Source organism: Sinocyclocheilus grahami, unplaced genomic scaffold (assembly GCF_001515645.1).
Source record: "Sinocyclocheilus grahami isolate Dianchi unplaced genomic scaffold, SAMN03320097.WGS_v1.1 scaffold1002.1, whole genome shotgun sequence".
NCBI lineage: Eukaryota > Metazoa > Chordata > Actinopteri > Cypriniformes > Cyprinidae > Sinocyclocheilus > Sinocyclocheilus grahami.
Genome location: NW_015506181.1, coordinates 290,557 through 312,852, shown reverse-complemented (window position 1 = coordinate 312,852; position 22,296 = coordinate 290,557). Strand labels below are relative to the sequence as shown.

The 22,296-nt window shown below is 39.8% G+C and overlaps 1 protein-coding gene across 2 annotated transcripts; it reads left to right on the top strand.

Moving 5' to 3' along the window:
- Positions 1–7,606: 7,606 nt before the first annotated feature.
- LOC107565461 (organic cation transporter protein) lies at positions 7,607–21,603 on the top strand. Of its 2 annotated transcripts, XM_016250703.1 has the most exons (9): positions 7,607–8,236; positions 9,232–9,335; positions 10,821–10,975; positions 12,077–12,245; positions 12,371–12,497; positions 15,334–15,440; positions 16,006–16,217; positions 18,040–18,148; positions 21,356–21,603. In XM_016250703.1, the coding sequence occupies exons 1-9, from the start codon at positions 7,877–7,879 to the stop codon at positions 21,426–21,428; spliced, it is 1,416 nt and encodes a 471-aa protein (XP_016106189.1). In that variant the 5' UTR covers positions 7,607–7,876; the 3' UTR covers positions 21,429–21,603. The 2 variants fall into 2 exon arrangements, with proteins under 2 accessions (XP_016106189.1, XP_016106190.1); XM_016250704.1 differs by lacking the exons at positions 18,040–18,148; positions 21,356–21,603 and having other exon boundaries at positions 16,006–16,225.
- Positions 21,604–22,296: the final 693 nt, after the last annotated feature.

The following is a 22,296-nucleotide window of genomic DNA, read 5'->3' as shown; positions in this document are numbered from 1 at the left end:
TTAGTTCTTTTACTTCCCGCCCTTTGACCCGCGATTCTTCCTACCCCTACCCGCGGGCGGGGGAGGAGCGTGAGCCGCGACACTAGCCTTCTGAGCCAGTCTCTGATCCTCAAACCGAGACGGGCTAAGACCCCTGGGTTTGTTCGGGGCTCAGCCCCGGACTTCGTGAAGGCCGCTATCCCAGTCTTTCAGTAGGTCAGCCTGATATGCTTAGAGCATCACCATCGTGTGCAATGAAGCGACAGCCCGACCTGCTGCTGCTGCGCATGCCCTGGCATCCGAGCGAGATGTCAAGGAGGGGAGTCTTAGAGGAAAAAACTGCCTCTTCCATTCCTTCTCAATGTTTATATGGAAAACAGGAAGAAAGGAAAGCTGAAGGGTTATGGCCAGAAAAATAACGTTCATAGAGATACTTAGTGACGTCACTTTCTTCACCCGCTTCACAGCAAGTAAAGCCTCGCCATGGCGCGATACATAATTTCCAAAAGCTCATCATACAGGAGGATTGGGAAGGCTCAGCCTCAGCTTCTTTGCCCTCCTCAGACATTTGAATCAGACAATGAATCAGACAATGCCCCTGAATCAGACAATGTTAATGAAATAACATCATCCTCCAGCAGCTCACTCTCGTGCACAGCCGACGATTGCAAAAGGGAAACCCCCCTTCAAACTCATCGGCCAGATCCACCTGCGATCCCCACAAGCTCATTCCCTTCCGTGCCTCAGCATCGGCGGGTCCTGAATTGGGAAGCAGACAGCTGCCCCTTTTTCCTCGAAAAGAGAGACAAACGCTCACAGTGAAAAAATGCTCACAGTGCACGCCATTGCCCCCTCGGAGGCATCGCATGTGTGCTCTTCGCCCAAACAAATAACACATAGATCGAGTGTGTCATCAGATGTTAAACAACGTGAACACGGATGCACACATCCTTAAACGCTTTGCTAGTGCTCGCCATAATGAGATGAATAGAGATCGCTCTTACCACATAAATGCACGCTTCAAACCAAACAGTCAATGAAGACGAAGAAGAGAATGATCTGTGCTCCCGGCGACTATTTATACTATAGTCGCACCGGTAGTGACGTCATGGCTGTCGCCGGCCAACAAGTTGGTGTTTTTTCAATGTATGCTTCAGACACGGGTCACGACGAGGTGTTCCCCATAGCGACCCCTAGAGGACGCAGTTCGAAGTTCCCATGAAAGGGAGCTAGAATTGTATGTAGTATCAGATAGAAATACCTCATAAAGTAACAACTGCACAGGTTCACTTTTTACAGTGCAGATAGGCCTACTATTTAAACTGAACATGGCTGGATGATGACATCACTGAATTCAATGCTGAACTGCCTTTCACTGAAAAATGAGTGTTTACTATTGTCCTTTTGCATTATTGACACTATTTTCCTAATTAATGCTGTACAGTTGCTTTGACACAATCTGTATTGTTAAAAGCGCTATATAAATAAAGGTGACTTGACTTGACAATGCCATGGTAAAAACGTTTATCAAAAAGTTGGTCAAAATCGTTGGTCATGATGGAAACAATGCCACAACCAGGTAATTGGTAGCTGATGATCTAATAATAATGTAATAAATGTTGATGGATTTTCATATCTCAAGATTGAAGGTCTGGGACAAAGATGAAAAGATATATAACAATATGAATGTGTTCATACATAAAAAAAAGATAAAGACTTTCTTTTCCTCCCATAATTGAAGAAACACCCTTTCATTGAGTCAGTGTGGATGGGTGTGTGGCTTATCCCACATGTACACCTCTCTGAAGAATGCTGAAAAACAGCAGCCACATGACTCCCCCTTAATTCATTTCATCTCCCCCTCTATGATCATGCTAGCCCCCATCCTTTGCATTTTTCTCAACATTTTCTGTCCAGTTGACCTAGTTCATCCTCAAACTCTTGCAGTCAAAAAGAAGTGATGAAAAAAAGGCAAAAACAGGCAGAAAGACAAAGAGAGGTGGATCATTACAGAAGAGTCCTAATTAATTCCTAGGTTCCGGTTGTCCTAATTAATGCAGCCTAAAAATCCTTTAACGGATTTGAATATTAGAAATGTGTTAGTGTGTTATGTGTAAGGTCCAGAGGTGGGACTTTCAAGTCACAAGCAAGTCTTCAAGTCATATCCCAACTCCTCAAAGAGTTAAAGTTAATGAGATAATTAAGTGACTAATTAAATGATGATTGTGCGTTAGTGATGAACACCTGCTGTTATTGAGAATTACAGAGGATCAGATGTTGATGTTTTACTGGTTAAAATGATGTCACCATCATTGAGATCAGTGTTTGCTTTAGTTGTGCTCTTGACCCTTGACTCCCCTGTTAGATTTCACTCTATAATAGTGCATGAGGTGTTGTAAAGTAGTGAGATCAGTGCTATGTAATGCGCAGCATTTAGCTGTTTTTGTATGGTGTGATAGTCATCATGAGCTGACCTTGTTGCAATCAAAATAAGCTTGTTTTTTTTTCACTTGTCTGTTTCTGTTTTTTCATAAAAAATGCAATGAAGCTACAGCATACAAAGAAAGTGCAAATCTATTAAATGCATTTACAAATTTGAAGTCCAGTGTGATTTAGACACACACAGACATCAAGAACCAGCATATGAATCTCAACAATGGTGACAATCAACAACATGTTTCATGCTGTAATGCATACTGGGTAACGCCATAGTAAAAACTCCCATCATGCAATGCAGTATGAAAAAAATTGTCACCATTGTTGAGGATCATATGATAAGTGTTCATGTCTAAAAGCCTGAGCTGACACAGTTGTCTTTCTTTTACAACTTCGGTGCATTACAGTGGCTCTTTTTATTTAGATGTTTTTTTTTTCTTCTGTTCCGAAGTCGCTGCGTGGCAGTCAATAAACAAAAGAGACATTACTTCATGAAGTTCATTCATCCTGATTCATTAGAAAGTGTAAGTTAATCTGCTGCTTCAAGGTTTGATTCAGAAATGCACCAATGTTTGCTGTGTATTAACATTGTAATTGCTCAGAAGCAAATTACTTTGAATTAGTAAAAGGGTCAAGAGACTACCTAAAGCAAACCTTGACCACAATTATGGTGGCATAGTGTTTTTTTTTTCTTTTTCTTTTCAGTCGACTTCATCCAAGGTTGTGGCTAAAGTCAGATGTAGTTCTTGTGTTTCTCTTTTCTTCAATGATGTTGATTGTTAACAGCAGGTGTTCATTACTAATGCTCAATCATCATTTAATTAGTCACTTAATTATCTCATTAACTTGAACTCTTTGAGGACTTGGGATATGACTTGAAGACTTGCTTGTGACTTGAAAGTCCCACCTCTGGTAAGGTCTGTCTCAGTTTTGTTATCTGTTTGCCCTTAACTGGCCCCTATAATGCATCTCATAACAGATCATTCAATTAATATAAAATAATTGGGCTTTTGTTAGATTAATCTTATATTACACTGAAGTGCAACGTTAGCACCGAAACACCTCACAATAAAGTTGGGAAAACACTTTTAGGAAACCATCACAATAAATAGTTAGCAGATATTAAAGTCCCCATGAAATCAAAATTAAAGTTAGTATCAATGTGTTAGTCTTAAGGTTATCTATAAGGCTGTGTGCTCCAAAACAGTGACAAAATTCGATTTAGTATGGAATTATTTTTGTGTCAATAAAAATGAACGTAACTTTATAATAATTTAGAAGATATAAGCATTCAAAGCTTTTAGTTCATCACTTCCTCCAAAACCACTCAACGATTTTTTTTTTTGACGTCACATCGTACTTCATCTTCTCGTCAAATCTTCTGACCAATCAAACGCTCTCTAGAAGCCAAAGCGCCCGCCCCCTACACTATAAATAGACGCTGAAGCTGCGGCTGAGATCGGTGGCTTGTTCACAGTGTACAGTACAGTACAGTAAATGGCACGTAGTGTACAATGTAGGCGATAGGGAACGATTCAGATAGTGTAGATATGCTTTCGATTGGGGCAAATGAGGTCTGGTTTCACGTTGTGTCACGCGAACTTGCGACACAGTCTGATCCGGACTTTGGCTCAGGTCCAGAGACGCAATCGCTCGGAGCGGATCATATGCACGAGTCGGCATGTATTAAACACTTTTAAAACTACACAGTCTCAGCATGATTATGATCACTGTTTTGTTTTACTAAGAGTTTCATATTGAATCTAGGGGGTAATCTATTGGCGCTTTTCCACTGCATGGTACGGCTCGGTAAGGTTTTTTTATGGCGCTTTTCCACTGCATGGAACGGCTCGGTACGGTTCACTTTTTGGGGGTTTTCCACTGGGTACAGTACCTGGTACCTGGTACTTTTTTTAGTACCACCTCGGTTGGGGTTCCAAGCGTACCGTACCATTACCAAAACGTGACGTGTAAACTCTGCTGATCACGGATTGGCCGGAGAAAATCGTCACTACCTGCGTCACTGAACTTGCGACATGAGACACAAATACAACAGAACCGCTAGATTTAAATCAGCACAGCCAGCGAAGGATCGAACGCAACTGTTTTGAACGAGCGCACCTTTTTTTAACAACCAAAAAGTGGCTGTTCCCCCTGTTGCGCAAGAACAGACGTTCCTCTCGTTGATAGCAGAGGAGCAGATCCAGCGAGAGCTTGATGGGGCGACGCGGAATGAAAACGTTTTTTAGGAGTCACGGCAGTAGAGGCGGCGCAACTATAACGACATGTGAATAATCCCACCCATTCTAAAGCGATACTAAACTGCAGTGGAAACGCAAACCAAGCCGAACCGAGCCGTGCCGTACCGTACTGAGCCGTACCGAGCCGAGTCATACTACACAGTGGAAAAGCGGCATTAGTACCACCTCGGTTGAGGTTCCAAGTGAACCGTACCTTTACCAAAACGTGACGTGTAAACTCTGCTGATCACGGATTGGCCGGAGAGAATCGTCACTAAACTTGCGACACAAACACAACAGAACCGCTAGATTTAAATCAGCACAGCCAGCGAAGGATCGAACGCAACCGTTTTGAACAAGCGCGCCTTTTTTAACAACCAAAAAGTGGTTGTTTCATTGTCTGTTGAGGAAGTACAGACGTTCCTCTCATTGATAGCAGAGGAGCGGATCCAGCGAGAGCTTGATGGGGCGACGCGGAATTAAAACGTTTTTCAGAAGTCGCGGCAGTAGAGGCGGCGCAACTATAACGACATGTCAATAATCCCACCCACCCTAAAGCGGTACTGAACTGCAGTGGAAACGCAAACCGAGCCGTGCCGTGCCGTACCATACTGAGCCGTGCCGAGCCGAGTCGTACCACGCAGTGGAAAAGCGCCATATTAGACTTTGGCTGTCAAATGCGGCTTTACCGGGCTCAATGGCTCTGACCCGTGCAGATATAAGCAAAACGCTATTGGCTAATTTAAAAAGGGGGCGGGGCTGCTCAATATGTCCCACCCTGTCTTCCTGTTTCAGTTGAAATTACATCACCACAAGGCACTTCAGGGGACCTTTAAGCAGAGAGTCTACTAATACTCTAATGTTTAGTTGACATGTAGGTGCAAAGTTACTTATTGTCAACAGAATGCTCAAAAGCGACCATCAAAATAAAGTGTTACCGAAAAGTTTGTTGCTCTTTCATAGTTTAGAAAACATAGTTTGGTAATACTTTAGTTTAGGGACCAATTCTCAATATTAACTAGTTGCTTTGCATGCATATTACTAGCATATGGGCTCTTTATTAGTACTTATAAAATACATGTCTTACTCTGCATGACTATATTTTAGATCCCTTAACCCAGGGCTATTCAATTGGCGGCCCACGGGCCACATCCGGCCCATCATTCATCTTCATCTGGCCCGAGGGGAGAGTACGCGCAGGTCGCACATTACACCTTGAATTGTTTTTGCACTAATTAGTTTGTCCACAAGGTATCAACACTGGCCTGGGTAGTTGTTTCACAACCGCAAAAGAAAAGAACGAGAGACGCAACAACAACAATCGCAAATTAACATCAATGAATGGTAGCGCTGACAAGCGCTTGTGTAAGGGGGTTATGACATATCCTCAACTCTAGTTTAAAGGAGTATAAAGGCAGTGTTTTCCGTCATAACTTCTGTCGAGAAATAGCGCAGACACTGGACAAAGATGATTATCGAATGGAGTCTGAAAGACTGCATGTTCGGCTGTATTCTGAGCCGCTTCCGACAGCGCGCCAGTAGCGCTTCAACAGACAAAAACAGAATTGTCAAAATGCTGGGTTTTGGCAAGTGACCTCGTAAACACGGTCTTAAATGAGTTATAAAGAGTTGGGAGAAAATTGAGTGTGTCAGATACGGATACGCGTCGTGTGCATCAGATTTTAAAGTGACAGCGCTGCTTTTAAAGTGAAATCTGATGAAGTCTCATTGATGTAAATCACAGAACAAAAGAAAATAAATCACTCGACTGCTCTAGTCGCTGATTAAGTTTTGTAGCTTGAATAAAGATTCATTTATGCATAAACAATTTCTGGTTTATGTGAAGACTCTTTTAAGTTCACTTAAATTAAAAGTTAAAAATTATATTTTTCAGAACCTACTAAATGTTAAAAATAATGGCTTTCAATTATACTGTAACGTTGAATTGCTATAATCAATGGCTAAAATTGAGGGGAAAATGCATTTAATAGAGACATCAGTAGCAGTATTGCATTGTTATCAAAAATACTGGCCATTGTTGATAATAGGCTACTTAGTAAAAAGATGCCATTAAACACATATTTAAAATATACCATCTTTATATTGTTTCTACATTATTTTGGAGGTTCAGTTTGAAATGATGACAATATAAATATATTAATATGCAGTTAATTACAATTAATTATAGAAAAATGTGTGAATAATTCGTTTTTTTATTATTCTAATCGATTCACAGACATCACTAATGTTAACCTTTTATAAATGTTGGTTGATAATACCATGTTGATAATATTATATATTTTACTGCTGAATATGCATTTAAATTTAATTTCTAATTTTATAGGCCCCTCAGAAAGAGATCGGGACAGCCACCCACCCCTTTGGCCCCCTTCAAAATTTCAGTTCAATAGCCCTGCCTTAACCCTTCCCCATACCTAAACTTAACAACTGCATTACTAACTACTGTATTCATAAGCAGCAAATTATGAGTTTATTGAGGTAAAAGTCATAGTTAATAGTCAGTTAATAGTGAGAAATGGTCCCCAAACTAAAGTGTGTCCCCTAATTCTTGTGTGTAGAAGAAACTATTTAAGTTGGAGAGAGAAAATCAAACCACCTTTACTTTCTCTTACACTTCCTCTGCTCTCTCTTACCCTCAGACATAAAGTTTGTGAATGAAATGAAAATAAAGAGGAAGAAACAAGTGCAGGGGGGAGGCTGGTGAGAAGAGGAACGAAACAGTGCCTTTGAGTTTGTAATGCAGACTGAGAGAGAGTGTGAAAATAATTCTTCCCTCCTGTCACAGATAATCGCCGCCCCTTCATTCAAAAGTCCCTCCCCCTCGTGCTCACTGGCTCATTTCAGATATCTGGGTCACTCCCAGCCCGACCTTCCTTATATTTCCCTCAAACAACCCAAACAGTCAGAACTCCGCTGCAGAGCTCTCCGTCTCTCCTTCTCCCTCCCTCCCTCCCTCTCTCTCTCTGCTACAGGTGTGAGGAGACCTACACCGGCCATTCACACGCGCCTGTCCCTCCTAGCCATTCCCATTTCATAGCATTGATAATATCATAATACTGACCTGACATCATCTAGAGCATTACTTACATGTGCACTAACACACCAACTTCTGCTGTGTCCTAAGACTCGTGGGCCCAGTCATCATCACCTGAATAGATGCTGTGTACATTTTCATGAAGTGACATTCAAGGAAAGGCAGGATGAATTTTGACGAAGTCCTGGACCGGATTGGAGGGTTTGGACGCTTCCAGAAGACGCTTTATGTGTGGATCTCCCTGCCACAGATCTTCTTGGCCTTCCACATGTTGGTGTCTGTCTTCACTGGGGCCGTGCCCCCTCACCTGTGCAGATCCACCTGGCCACTGGGCGACGGTGGTGGCCCTAGGCTGGGCTTCAACTTCAGCATTGCTCCTGGGGAGTCCTGCACATCCGTTCAGGATGGCCTTCTGTCCCAGCTTAATCACAGTCTACCAATTACTGAGCATTCGTCAATTTCAAACGGCTGCATGGCAGGATGGGAATTCAGCAAGGAAGTCTTTCTCAGTACTGTTGTCACAGAGGTGAGTGCTAATCTCAAAACATCACGGTTGTATAACAGGATGTCGTAACATGCACAGCGTTGCACTTTCTTAACACGTCTCTCTTTCTGGTGCTGTCGGAGCCGGTCATGTATTGTGGTTTAGATGTTTTGGGTGCCGACTGCATTGAGAATTTCTGGCCTCCCGTGGTGAAGGCATCTCAGACGGCTTCATTAAAGTGGTGTAGCTCACAGGACTGCAAGACGGACCAATGGAACTGCATTTCTTTTGCGACATGTGACCAGAGAGATGGGTTGCTCACAGCAGGGCATCCTGGCAGAACTTCCTTTGATTTACAAAGATTGGATCTTTGCCCAACCTCAAAACGGGGGCAGACTATCTGATACGGCTCTCTGCTTTACAGCTGCGGTGTTTGTGTGTGTGTGTGGGAGGGGGGGGGCATCTTTCTCTAGTCCATGCATATAGACCTCGAGGACAGAGTTTCTGAAACAAGATCCTACCAAAGGTATTTTTGTGGTGAAGACAGATGAGAGTTAATTCCAAAATGTGATAATGAAATAATTAAGTACATTCATTCAGAAAAACAGGTTGTCACTATGGCAGTACTTTCATGGGCCATCTTTATTTACCACTAAATAGTACCTTAAGAGTATATATGCAATGCTAAGGTACTAATATGAATCTTTTAGGGGTAGATAAGGTACAAGGTTGTCCCTTTAGCAACAGTGACAAGCTGTTGTGCTTCTAAAGGTACAGTTTTTGCACTTTTTTTCTGACAGTGGGCTCCTCCAGTCCCTGCTGAAAATTTCAACTAAATCCAGTAGTAAGTCTAGATGGATGATCAGGGGGCTACTGTACCAACTGGAGAACTGATTTTGGAGATAGCAGGCCATCTTGACCAAGCTAGTTAGGACGGATAAACCACCTTGGACTGACAACAACTAGCCATAATGTTCCACAAACCATTCCTATAACACTGATTTATTTTATTTTGACCTTGTGACCTTATTTTACAGTGGGACCTTGTGTGTGAAAATGCCAATTTGAACAACATTGGATCTTCTATCTATATGTTTGGGCTGCTGGTTGGAGCTGTTCTGTTTGGCACCCTCTCTGATAAGTAAGTAGAAAATCTTTTAATGCACACAATCTCTCTCACACATCCCAAACTCTCCATTCCAATGGGGGGAAAAAACAGGATATCAGGTTAGAAACCGTTCTGATTGACACAAGATGATTTGTGAACTGCACGTGCCTGGACAAGAGCTCAATACCAGGAAGTTTTGGATATTTTACATAAACAGGTCTCAGAAAAACTCTGAACACACCCTTTCGATTAGCTGACAAATGTGACTCACAGTTCATGCTCTGTCACACTTCTGAGACGGCTGGGAAGGCTTCTGTTCTGTATGCAGACTTCTATTTCTGGTTTTATTTACTGATATTTATAGAGAGAAGTGGTGATTTGACAAGTAATGTCTTGTGCTAGAGCCAAATCGGATGGATTCTGCAGTATTGAAAAATGTAGTGGTTTTAGAGAGCGGATCTAATAAGCAGCACATGTTCACATTTTAGAGCTGAACAGACAATAGCAGCACTGTGGTGTGAAAACATTAACTGCTGAATGAACTGAAGGGAGAATGTGGGATGGAATGCTCTAAAATACTGGAAAGACTACATATGTTTACATGAGACTGTGCACTATACACTGTATGTGGTTCTAAACAGGCTTTTCTTCACAACCCAGATTATACATTGGATCCAATTTAGAACTAAAATAGTTTATTGCTTAAAATTGAACTTTGATGGTTTCATACTCTTGGCAGCCAACAATTCACCACACAAACAATATTGCGGTTGGCACAAATCACACTCTAAAAATTGCTGGGTTAAATACAACCCAGTGCTACAGTGCACTGGGGTAGCACTGGGTTGTATTTAACCCAGCACATCCAGTCTGCCATGAAAATCCTCTACATCAACATGCTGCAGTCTGCATTGAGCACCCTCTCAAATAAGATGATAAGATTTAAGATGTTACTGTTTGCATTTTTACACGTGGCAGGTTATTTTACTCAAAGCGATATTGCATCCAGGAATGTATTCTTTTGATTAGTCCAGTCATTACCTGGGAATCAAACTCATGACTTTTCTGTTACATTGTCAGCAACCATTTTAGAACAGACCAGTCCAGTATAACCCTTCTGAAAAAGAAGTACCCTTTAGCATATTTTTAAAAAGAGTACTTTTAATGGAAATAATAAAAACATGACCAAATTGTGAATTGAATGTAATGTTTTCACATACAAAATTATAAACTTGTATGCCATGTAGTGAAATATATTTGTAATCACACTATTGTTAGACTAATTATTTTATAGATAGACTATAGAGAGAGAGAGATTATATATATACATATATATATATATATATATATATATATATATATATGATCTGAAGTACAAGATCAAAATCAATATTTTTTTTTCACAAGGGTAGACCCATGCACACCTATTTTCTAGGAAACATATTACTAACTGAGCTTAGTCACACAGTAGTGTCTCTAGTAACCTATGTAATGACGTACAGTATTATGCTATTTCAGGTATGGCCGCAGAATGATCATATTGATTGGTTTAGCAGTACAGGCCATCTTTGGAGTGGGGGTTGCTTTCGCCCCAAATTTCTACATATATGTCCTGCTTCGCTTCGTGGTGGGCATGACGATTTCCGCAGTAATCATGAATGCATTTGTGTTGGGTAAGTAATAGATCCACTAAAGACTCCAATATTTTAACTTGTTACACAGTAAAATCCTGAGTGTTAAATTAACACTGCTTGGAGCATATATGGTCCCACTCTAAAAGAGTGTTAAAGTAACACTGAAGCAGTGTTAAAGTTAATGAGATAATTATGTGATTAATTAAGTGCATTAGTGATGCACAGCTGCTGTTAACAAGCAGAATCACTGAAGAAAAGAGAAACACAAGAACTACAACTGACTTCAGCCACAGCCTTCAGGTGTTCATCACTAATGCTCAATCAGCACTTAATTAATCACTTAATTATCTTATTAACTTTAGCACTGCTTCAGTGTTACTTTAACACTCTTTTGGGACCATATTCTTTGAGCAGTGTTGATTTAACACTCAGGATTTTACTGTGTATGCTTTGTGAAGCTTTCTGGAACTAGAGAAAATGGCCTGTCAGAAAGAAATTGTATTTAGCCTTATTATTTTAGCAGCAAGAGTATTTTCTTAATAAGAATATATATTATTTCGAATTGGACTGTGGTTGAGTCAGCAGAGTCTGCGATAACATTTAGTCTGAGGCTAGGCCTAATAAAGTGTCTAATTCTGCTGGGATTTTCTGGGCTGCTGTTAACAAGCAGAATCACTGAAGAAAAGAGAAACACAAGAACTACAACTGACTTCAGCCACAGCCTTCAGGTGTTCATCACTAATGCTCAATCAGCACTTAATTAATCACTTAATTATCTTATTAACTTTAGCACTGCTTCAGTGTTACTTTAACACTCTTTTGGGACCATATTCTTTGAGCAGTGTTAATTTAACACTCAGGATTTTACTGTGTATGCTTTGTGAAGCTTTCTGGAACTAGAGAAAATGGCCTGTCAGAAAGAAATTGTATTTAGCCTTATTATTTTAGCAGCAAGAGTATTTTCTTAATAATAAGAATATATATTCTTTCGAATTGGACTGTGGTTGAGTCAGCAGAGTCTGCGATAACATTTAGTCTGAGGCTAGGCCTAATAAAGTGTCTAATTCTGCTGGGATTTTCTGTTTTACTGTGAGTGTAGCTTATTGTTCAATCTGTGCATTTTGTCTTTTGATTCTGCAGGCACTGAGTGGACGGGCCCAAAAAAGCGCATGTTGGCAGGTGTCATCACAGACTACTTCTTTGGTTTTGGCTACATTCTGCTTGCAGGTGTGGCCTACCTCATCCGAGACTGGCGAAAGCTGCAGTTGGCCATATCTGCCCCAGGCTTCCTCTTCCTGTTCTACATCTGGTGAGCTGCAAACACAAAAAGGCCACAATGTGTCTTGTGACTTAAGTGTCCGGAATGGTCCAGGTACTTAGGAGGCCGCTGTCGACTATGTTCTTGCATGTATGTTTATTTTTGTGAATTTTCAGGGTGCTTCCTAAGTCTGCCCGTTGGTTAATGGCCAGTAACAAGCATGAAGAGGCACAGGATCTGATTCGTAAGGCAGCACTTATTAATGGCAAACCTTTGGTAGACGATGACATTGAGCTCTGTCAGGTATGGCATACTCTTACTCTCACGTAGTTAGCCTTTTCACTATAAGCAAAACATCTGGTCCTTATTGCAGCTTATTCTGGCCAAGAACTGCCCTGATAGGAATAGACCATTTTACTAACATTGTATATTTGACAAACCAAAGTTTGTATAAAACTTATTTTCAAAGAAGAATTCTAGCACTCCTCCTGGGCTTTAGGCACTGCCCATGGGCAAAGACACATGGGGTTGGATTTATCTATGAAATCCAGCTAAATATATATTTAAAATAGTTAAATGTCATCTTTCATCATTCTAGTGGGGGGGAGGGGGGGGGCGTTTTTTTTGTTTTTTTTAAACCCGTATGACAGTCTTTCTTCTGTGGAGCATAAAAGAAAAATAAATAATGCACTGAACACTTTTTATCCACGCAATACAATGAATGGAAACCTGAGCTTCCTAAACAACACAAAAGCCTTCTATATACCCAAGACTTTCAAACAATTCTTAGAGCCTCCCCAGCACTGTACATTCTGGATCTCCCTTATTTAACACAGCTAAGTTACCTCATTTAGTAGCGTACTGTACTCCATGACCTGAGCTGTTTGCGTCTAATAAGGAAGACATCCAAAAAGTACAGCCATGATGTAGCAACATATCTTTTCTTCCATCGTTATTTTTATATCTCTCTCTGATTATTGAAAGTTGTTGGTTGGATGAAGGCCGATCTGAATGCAAGCTTGCTGACAAATAACGCATGACTGGAGAAGTCTGGAAGTTAGGATAGAGATGATGAATACCAATCTACCACTAACCTTAAAGGGACGATGCAATTTTTTTTTCCTTTCTCTTTGGAGTGTTACAAGCTCTTGGTGCATAAAGATCTGTAAAGTTGCAAAGACTAAAGTCTCAAATCCAAAGAGATATTCTTTATAAAAGTTAAGTCAACCACGCCTACCTAAAACGGCTCGTTCTAACACGCCCCCACATGTCTACGTCACTATGTGGGAAGATTTGCATAACGCCAGCCAAATGTTCATGCAAAGAAAGAAGGCGTAACTTTTATTCTCGCTGCAGTATTGTTTCTGCCGCCGCCTCCGCCATGTCGTGAAGGTGCTGTGTTTTGTTGTGAAAGCAAAACTACTTTGTTTGGCCTTCCAAAAGAGGATGATATCCGCTTCGGCATGCCTGGAGCTGATCCGTGCTAGTCACTGAGGAAATACATCAACTTCGTGCTGTGGATCGCCAGATCAGCTTTCACTGTGGACGAAGCGGATCCCGGGGTCCGGGGTCATCACATGTGGTTGCCGCAAGCCCGCCGGACATTCCTTCGTCGAATCCGCCAGCCGCACCGTTCTCAAGCCCGCCGGCCTCTGCTCACTCTAGCCCTGAAAGTGAAACTACTTTGTTTGGTCTTCCAAAAATGGGCACGATTAGAAATCGGTGGTTAAGTTGCATTTACAACACCGTTCCAGAACACTTCAACCCAAATATTCAGATGCGTGCAGCACATTTTATGGAGGACTGTTTCCTGATCCTGGTAGAGTAGACTACAGTGCCGGCTGTTCTGACTCCCAGACTGCAAGTACGTTTTTCATATTTAAAGAATTTGCTACTGATGATTCAAACGCGAGTTGAGCAGTGTAGAGTAGCGCTTGTTTGTCATTTCTCCGATCACAAATGCAGACATGGTTTTATGTTTACGCGGCACGATGCAATGCGTAGAAAGACCGTGTAAATCATTATAATCCGTATCGGTGGTTAAGTTGCATTTACAACACCGTTCCAGAACACTTCAACCCAAATATTCAGATGCGTGCAGCACATTTTATGGAGGACTGTTTCCTGATCCTGGTAGAGTAGACTACAGTGCCGGCTGTTCTGACTCCCAGACTGCAAGTACGTTTTTCATATTTAAAGAATTTGCTACTGATGATTCAAACGCTAGTTGAGCAGTGTAGAGTAGCGCTTTGTCATTTCTCCGATCACAAATGCAGACATGGTTTTATGTTTACGCGGCACGATGCAATGCGTAGAAAGACCGTGTAAATCATTATAATCCGTAATTATGTCCCCACTGGATGCTAAAGGGCGTAACATTTCCGTCACACGCTTGAGGTATTCAGTCATCCTGGTAGAGTAGACTACAGTGCCGGCTGTTCTGACTCCCAGACTGCAAGTACGTTTTTCATATTTAAAGAATTTGCTACTGATGATTCAAACGCGAGTTGAGCAGTGTAGAGTAGCGCTTGTTTGTCATTTCTCCGATCACAAATGCAGACATGGTTTTATGTTTACGCGGCACGATGCAATGCGTAGAAAGACCGTGTAAATCATTATAATCCGTAATTATGTCCCCACTGGATGCTAAAGGGCGTAACATTTCCGTCACACGCTTGAGGTATTCAGTCAATCACAACGCACTGGATAGCTGGCCAATCCAGTGCACACCTCGTTTTTCAGACTGACGAGCTTTGTAAAAATCGGTGTGTTTCAGAAAGGCGGGGCATAGAGGAGAAACAATGTACAGTATGTGGAAAATGTGTTTTTGAACCTTAAACCGTTGGTCAATTAACTGGTTTAAAATTGACACGTTTGATCACCAGCTAGTAGTTTAGCTTGACAACACCCAAACCATGCATCTTGGACCAGTTTATAGTCCTCTTGGACCAACTAGAAACATGTTGCAAGTTTTAAATGTTGTAAAACAACTACATTTTCCAGTAGGGCTATGCAGTTGTATTTGCATTTTATCTGTGATGTAACCGCTCTTTTCAGAAAGGAATATTCAAATTAGTCTCCAACTTGTACTACAGAGGTATCTAGTCTGAGAATACTTAAAATTTATTTTGTTTCACAGAGCCCTAAAAACTCGGAGAAAGTGCAAGACCTGAGGAAGTACACTGTCATCGATTTGGTCCGAACGCCCAGAATGAGGAAACAGTCCCTGATTCTCTTCTACTTGTGGTAAAGAAAGTTAACTGCAAAAACCCAACATGAATTAAAATTAATGATTCAAAAGTTGGACATTATGAACCATTGTTCCTATTCAAACTTCAGGTTTAGGTGTGTGTTTTCCGTAATTTAGCGAAACAGCCATCAGTAAGAGCTATCAATAACATCTTCACTGGACCTGCAAATTATGTTATGAATTTATGAAGGGATGGATGACTCTGAAACTTTCAGTCTGAGGAACTTTTTTTTATTTTTCCCTTCAGAAGTAAAGTCTAGTTACATGACTACCTCTAAATGAGTAAATTACAAAGTACTCTAGAGCAACTATCATATCAAAACACTATATAATCCTTTCTGTTCACAATATCTGTTGAAGAAATTTCAGGGCTTTTGATTATAATCCATTTCAGTTACACTTTCCAGCATTTCCTTTTATGGCTCATTTCTCATTTCATTTGTATGTTGCATGATAACAGAAACTTCTGCTATAGTTCTGAGCTTGGGCCATTCCCATATTCATTTTTTGAACTTGGAGTTCAAAGTTCACAAAAGTGACATTTGATTTTGTTTGTTACAGGTTTGTGAATGTCCTGGTGTACTATGGGCTGTCTCTGAATATTTCAGACTTTGGTATGAATATCTACCTGACGCAGATTATCTTTGGCTTGGTGGAGATGCCCGCACGAACCATTACTCTCTTCACCCTAAACCGCTCACGCAGGATGTCCCAGTTAGCATTCTTGGCAGTAGGTGGCCTGGCCTGCCTTCTTACCATATTCATTCCAGATGGTAGGTGAAAAACCAAACCTTTACTTAACTAAAGCTCTAAAATCATGTGTACTTTTAACATCCGCCCTTTTACCGAATTTGTGCTACTGATTGTAATCGATCTAATTTTGTGCCCGTTAATTTCGTTTTGTATCAATCTTACCAGACTAAGTTGCTGTTCTTCTGAATTCTTTAGTTACAGTCATTTATACCTTTGACGTTAGTGTTTCCTAGTTTCAGATCAGCTAGTTTTTGAAGACAACGCAATCTTTTTCCCCAGCCAAGAACTACCTTTTCTGTAGCAGAAGCCATTACAGATTGGGCACCAGCTTCGGGTGGAAAAGTAGCATGACAAAGTGCCTAGTAAAACATGTTGATGCTCTACGATACTCCATCTTCCCAACTTTTTAAGCAAAAAGGAAACCTAAAGAAACCCCAAAGATGCTGGCATGTAGTGTAACTGTGTGTGTGAGTGTACCGTGTGTTTTGCTTGATGCGTAATAATAACATCCAAATATAGATGCAAGCAGCAGTTAAAGGGCCAAGCACTCCAAAGGCAAAATGAGGAGCATGGCATGAGCATCAGACCAACTGCAAAAATGAGTAATTAAAGCAAGTTTAGGATGATTTGAAGCAAAATGACTGAAATCATTAATGCAACTTCTCGTAATAGGATTTAATGGCTTATCACATTTGACCAATAGGTGGTGCTGTTATCAAATCGATGTGGTGTGTTCTGTGTGAGGTAACATGGCGCACACAAGTTTGGTGTCCATGTCAAAGTTTTGCAGAGATACAGCCTCAGACATAATCTGGCATTTTGCCTCAAATTTGTTGTGGCGCTATACAAAAACGGTTGTCTATCAACACGAAATCCATAACGTTTTGTCAGCACTGTCTGATGATGATCTGATTCGATTTTGATGAAAATCGGACCAACGGTTGAGGAAGTTCAGAAAAAGTAGGTTTTCAGCATAAATCAAAATGGCGGACAGGAAGTTCGGCCCACAATGGCATAATTGGTATCCATGTTTTCGGCATGACCCAAGGAATATTTTGCGACCAGTTTCATTATAAAAGGCTACTTCAATTAAAAATTATTAGCATTTTTGGAAATTTCATAATTGATGGTTTACTACTCTTGACCAATAGGTGGCGCTGTTACCAAAATGATGTGGCCTGGTCAGTGTGAGGTGATAATGGCACATACAAAGTTTGGTGTAAATGTCAAAGCCAAAAATCAACCTAACCATCCGATTCCGACAAACCATCTAGGACGAGTTCGAAAAAGTTTCAAACTATTAAAAAAAGCGCCCCCCCCCCCTTCTGTGCCTTATGGTTAGCATAAACATGAGTGAAACTTTGGACAAGTGGTGGTGCTGGAGAGTGAGTTAGAGACCCCAAATTTGCTATGGTTAATGTTGAGTCTGTCCTATGTCAGTGTGCCAAATTTCACAACTTTCCCGCAAACTGTTCTTTGGGCTGCCATAGACACAATAGCAGCAGAAGAAGAATTCTAACGGATACACCTTCGGTGCTTGGCCCCTAATAAATGGGCCACAGGCTCCATTTGATGTAATGATGTCGTAGCTCCACCGTGTTCATGCCATTGTTTACTTCTGTTGATGGGACAGAAGCCTGAATAATTCTGAGCCACATTTAAAAACCTTGACTTGTGCAAACTGTTTATATAACCCACTAACTAAAAGTGATGTCATGAATCAAAGGAAGATTCAGAATGAAGATTTGTGTGTGCCACCCTCCCTCCAGGCCATTGCGAAAACAAAACCAGAGACTATCTGTCATAACAAACCTCATCCATTCATAATTGCTGTCTTCACAGATCTGTCTATTGTTCGCACTATACTTGCCATGGTGGGCAAGTTTGGCATCACCGCCTCGCTGTCCATTGTGTACATTTACTCCGCAGAGGTCTTCCCAACAGTCATCAGGTACGCAAGGTCAAGAGTTTTATAAAGTGGCATAACTTGATACTCAAAGCTGTATGACTCTTTCTTTCTTTCTTTCTTTTTATTTTTGGATGAAATATTTTAAGAAGAACACCAGCTTGTTTGGAAGACCTGCCATGCAAGCTTAAATCATCTAAGAACAGTAAACCCTCCTAGAAAAGTGTAGGATTATAAATTCTCTTAACACATTAAGTCATGTTCACAAATAATCTATTGGTCTGCAGTTAATTGTAATGATCATTTAGATTTAAAAAAATAATAATTATTAATCGACTATTCTGCTAAGTTTTTAGCCTGACGTGAAGAATCACTGCAAAAAGCAGTCAATTTATAATTTTTATAGTAATGTGTATTTTTCATTGTGAAAATGTATATTATAATGAAATAAGAACTACATGACAGAAATCTATATTTTAAGTCAAATTCACTGCGGTACTTAAAGAACATGAAGTACTGAGAAGCAACTGAAGATGTCATTTGGGTTCTAGGGAAGAAAGAAGAAACGACATGGAACAACATGAATGTGAATACAGTAAATTATCAGAATTTTAAGTGAACTGTTGCTTTAATGTTAATAAAGCTCATAACTTCTCATAAATTACTTTAAAGCTTCACTCTCAGAAAACATTAACATTACAATAACAGACGACCACAGTCAATAGCTTTCAGTCACAGCAACTTTAACATGGTGCCACTACTTTTAGCAATTAGGCTAATAAAAGTTCACTTATTTTAACAATTATGTCATTGTGGGGAAGTTGTGGCCTAATGGTTAGATAGTTGGACTCGTAACTCAAAGGTTGCGGGTTCGAGTCTTGTACCGGCAGGGATTGTAGGTGGGGGGAGTGAATGTACAGTGCTCTCTCCCATGACTGCGGTGCTCTTGAGCAAAGCACTGAACCCCTGTGTGTGTGTGTGTGTGTTCACTTTGGCTGGGTTAAATGCAGCGCATTAATTCCAAGTATGGGTCACCATACTTGGCCACATGTCACTTCACTTTGAATATATCCAATTGGTTTTTAACAAATGTTTTACTGTTTTATCTCTTAACATTTATAAAAAAAAAATGCATAAGTTTTTCTTCATCACAAGAGAAATTTGCTCTTGAAACTTTTCTGTAGAGAATTTAGTCTATATGGCATTCTATCTTTTTTTTCTTTTTTTTACATCCCAGATCTCCCCAGTGTTTTTTTTTTTTTTTTTTAAATGGGTAGAGTAATAAGTAGTAAGACCATTTAAAATTGTCTGACAAATAATTTTATAAGCAGGCACCTTGATATCAATTTGACATCAAATATTAGTCAAGACTTGGATCAAAATGTTGTAACATCAATTTTAATTCAGTTTAGATGCAGTTTCTTTCAGTGGTTGAGTGAGTGAAAATGGGAAGTCAATCCCACACTCAAATGGGTTCAATGTATATGTAGGCAGTGGTGTATAAAGTACCTGAAAGCCATACTCCAGTAAAAGTACAGATATCTTACCAGAAAATGACTTTGGTAGAAGTTGAAGTCACCATTTAGAATGTTACTTGAGTAAAAGTCTTAAAGTATGTGATATTTATTGTACTGGAGTACGAAGTTTTTTTTTTTTTTTTTTTTTTTTTTAAATCTACAAGTACATTTAAGTACAAGTAAATGGAAAAGAAGTGGATGGATGGAGTAGCAAGATTGTGCTCCGTTTTAACTTTCTTCCATTTTATATTTTTAGGTTAGAATATGAAGCACTTCATCAAAAAAAAAACCAATTTCTGGAATCTGCATCTGAAATAGCATTTAGATGCATTTACAATTTAATGTATCTCAGAGGAGACATAGATGCATTTAACCTGCAGTTACAGATGGATAAACGTTTTGTTTTTAACATAAAATGTTAAATACTGATATTTTAAAACAGAATTTAGATATTAAAAAAGTCAAAATGTGAAATTAAAACCGCCAGTAGGTGACAGCAAGTGACCGTTAATGAGTGAGTCATTCATTCAAACGACTGATTCATTCAGAAACAAAGCACTGTGTTTTAATGAGTGAATCATTTATTCAACAGATTCGTTCAAAAAGCTGATTCATTCAATAAGTAAACACCATTGCTCAGAGATGCAGTGCTGTGTGATCTTTGTTTGGAACTATTTTCGTTGGAAAAATTGAGCAAAAACAAGCAATATTATGTCTAAAATGTAAGCCACTTATTGCTTTATTGAACTTGTATAAAATGATTAAATGTGTTATGCTAATATCTGCAGAAAAAGTGTACTCTTTGTGTGATGTAGATTGAGTTACATAAACATAAAAAGCATACAGAAGCATTTTTGCCGTCTACAATTTAGAATGCACGGAATTTAGAATTTTAATAGACTAATAAATCAACGTGTGTGCACTCTGTGTGTGTGCGTGTGATTTGGTGATCTAGCCTACTTAATAATGTCAGATCGCACATCATTGCAACAACACTTACCAATTCAATTTGACCGAGATATTTGGGGAAATGAAGAAAAGGGAAGTGAAGGTGCAGTGCAAGAGAGAACCTTTTATTATTTTCCACAGCCCCAGACTAAGGATTTAGACCTTTTTATGTGATGGCCATACGAATACGAATAATAGGGTTGTCTGTGGTTTCAGAAATTGTTGTGGATGTATAGGCTATATGCAGAAAAAAGAGGGGCCAAAATCGCACTTTTTGGGGTACAACAGCTTGTCACTGGAGCAGTACCCTTAAAAGGACATTTTGTTAGTTTTTTTTTTGTTTTTGTTACCCCAAGAGTTAGGCCTACAAATTAGTAACTTAAGGGTACAAATTACTATAAAGTACTAATGTTCCTATTAGAGGTAAAAAAAAAAGGGTACAAAGTCCTTTTTAAGAGTACTGCTCCAGTGAAGTGACATGTGGCCTGTATGGTGACCCATACTTGGCATTAGTGCTCTGCATTTATCCCATCCAATGTGAACACACACCCGGAGCAGTGGGCAGCCATTTTTTGCTGCGGCGCCCGGGGAGCAGTTGGAGGTTCGGTGCCTTGCTCAAGGGCACATCAGTCGTGGTATTGAAGGTGGGAGAGAGCGCTGTACATTAACTCCCCCCACCTACAATCCCTGCCGGTACGAGACTTAAATACGAGACACCCCCCCCCCCATGCCGTTAAACCTGATACACATGAAATGTGGTTGATCTTTGCCCTCGTTTGCCTTACAGCACTACGGCTGAGAAGTCACAACACGCTTTGTATGAAGAGTGTCCCAAACAGAACCCCGACGGCTTCCTCTGAACTCTGAGCCTACAGTAGACTGTCTCCAAAGAACCACTTCAGAATGAGAGACTTTTCAATGTGTCATTTCCAACAATTCTTTCCAGGAGTACTTGAACATAAAGTGCACTCTTAGAAAAAAAGGTGTAATGCTAAAGCGTACATCTTTGTACCTTATTTACCTCTTAATGGTACGTACCCTAGTAAAAAAGTAATATATTTAAATGCATTCATTTCATACCAAATATAGTTTAAAATCTATAAACATATTTACTGACATATCGTTCAAGACGTAATGATATAAAAATTATAATTAAACTTTATTTGGAGTACTACTTGTGCAAAATGCACATTTCTTACGGTTAAGCTTAAAATGAGTTTTTAATGTCGCTATGGATGAGGATTGCATGATCTTTGAATAATATCGGTCTTTAAATGCAAGATATTTAAAGTGTACCTGAAGTCTACTTGCAATATAGTTCCACTTTAGCACAATCAAATATACTTTTGTATATCTTTAGCTGGACTTTAGCACATCGAAAGTGCATTAAGCACGAAATAACTTGTTCCAATTTAGCAGACTACAAGTATACCAGTTTAGTACATTAAAGTACAATTGCATGGGCTCTTTAAGGACATACAAATGTAAATTAATTTGTAGTATACTTAGCTTGAAAAAAAAAAGTATTTCAAATACATTAAAGTATATACATTTTTTTTACTAGGGTATTAGTGCCTTAAATGTACATATCATTATTTTACAAGTACACATTAGTTCCTAAATTGTACATATCAGTGCCTTTTGAAAGGGTACTGCCCCAGTGGCAGAGATTTGTGCCTTTTTTTTTTCTGAGTGTGGTATGGAATGCAGCAAAATCCAGTGCTAGCA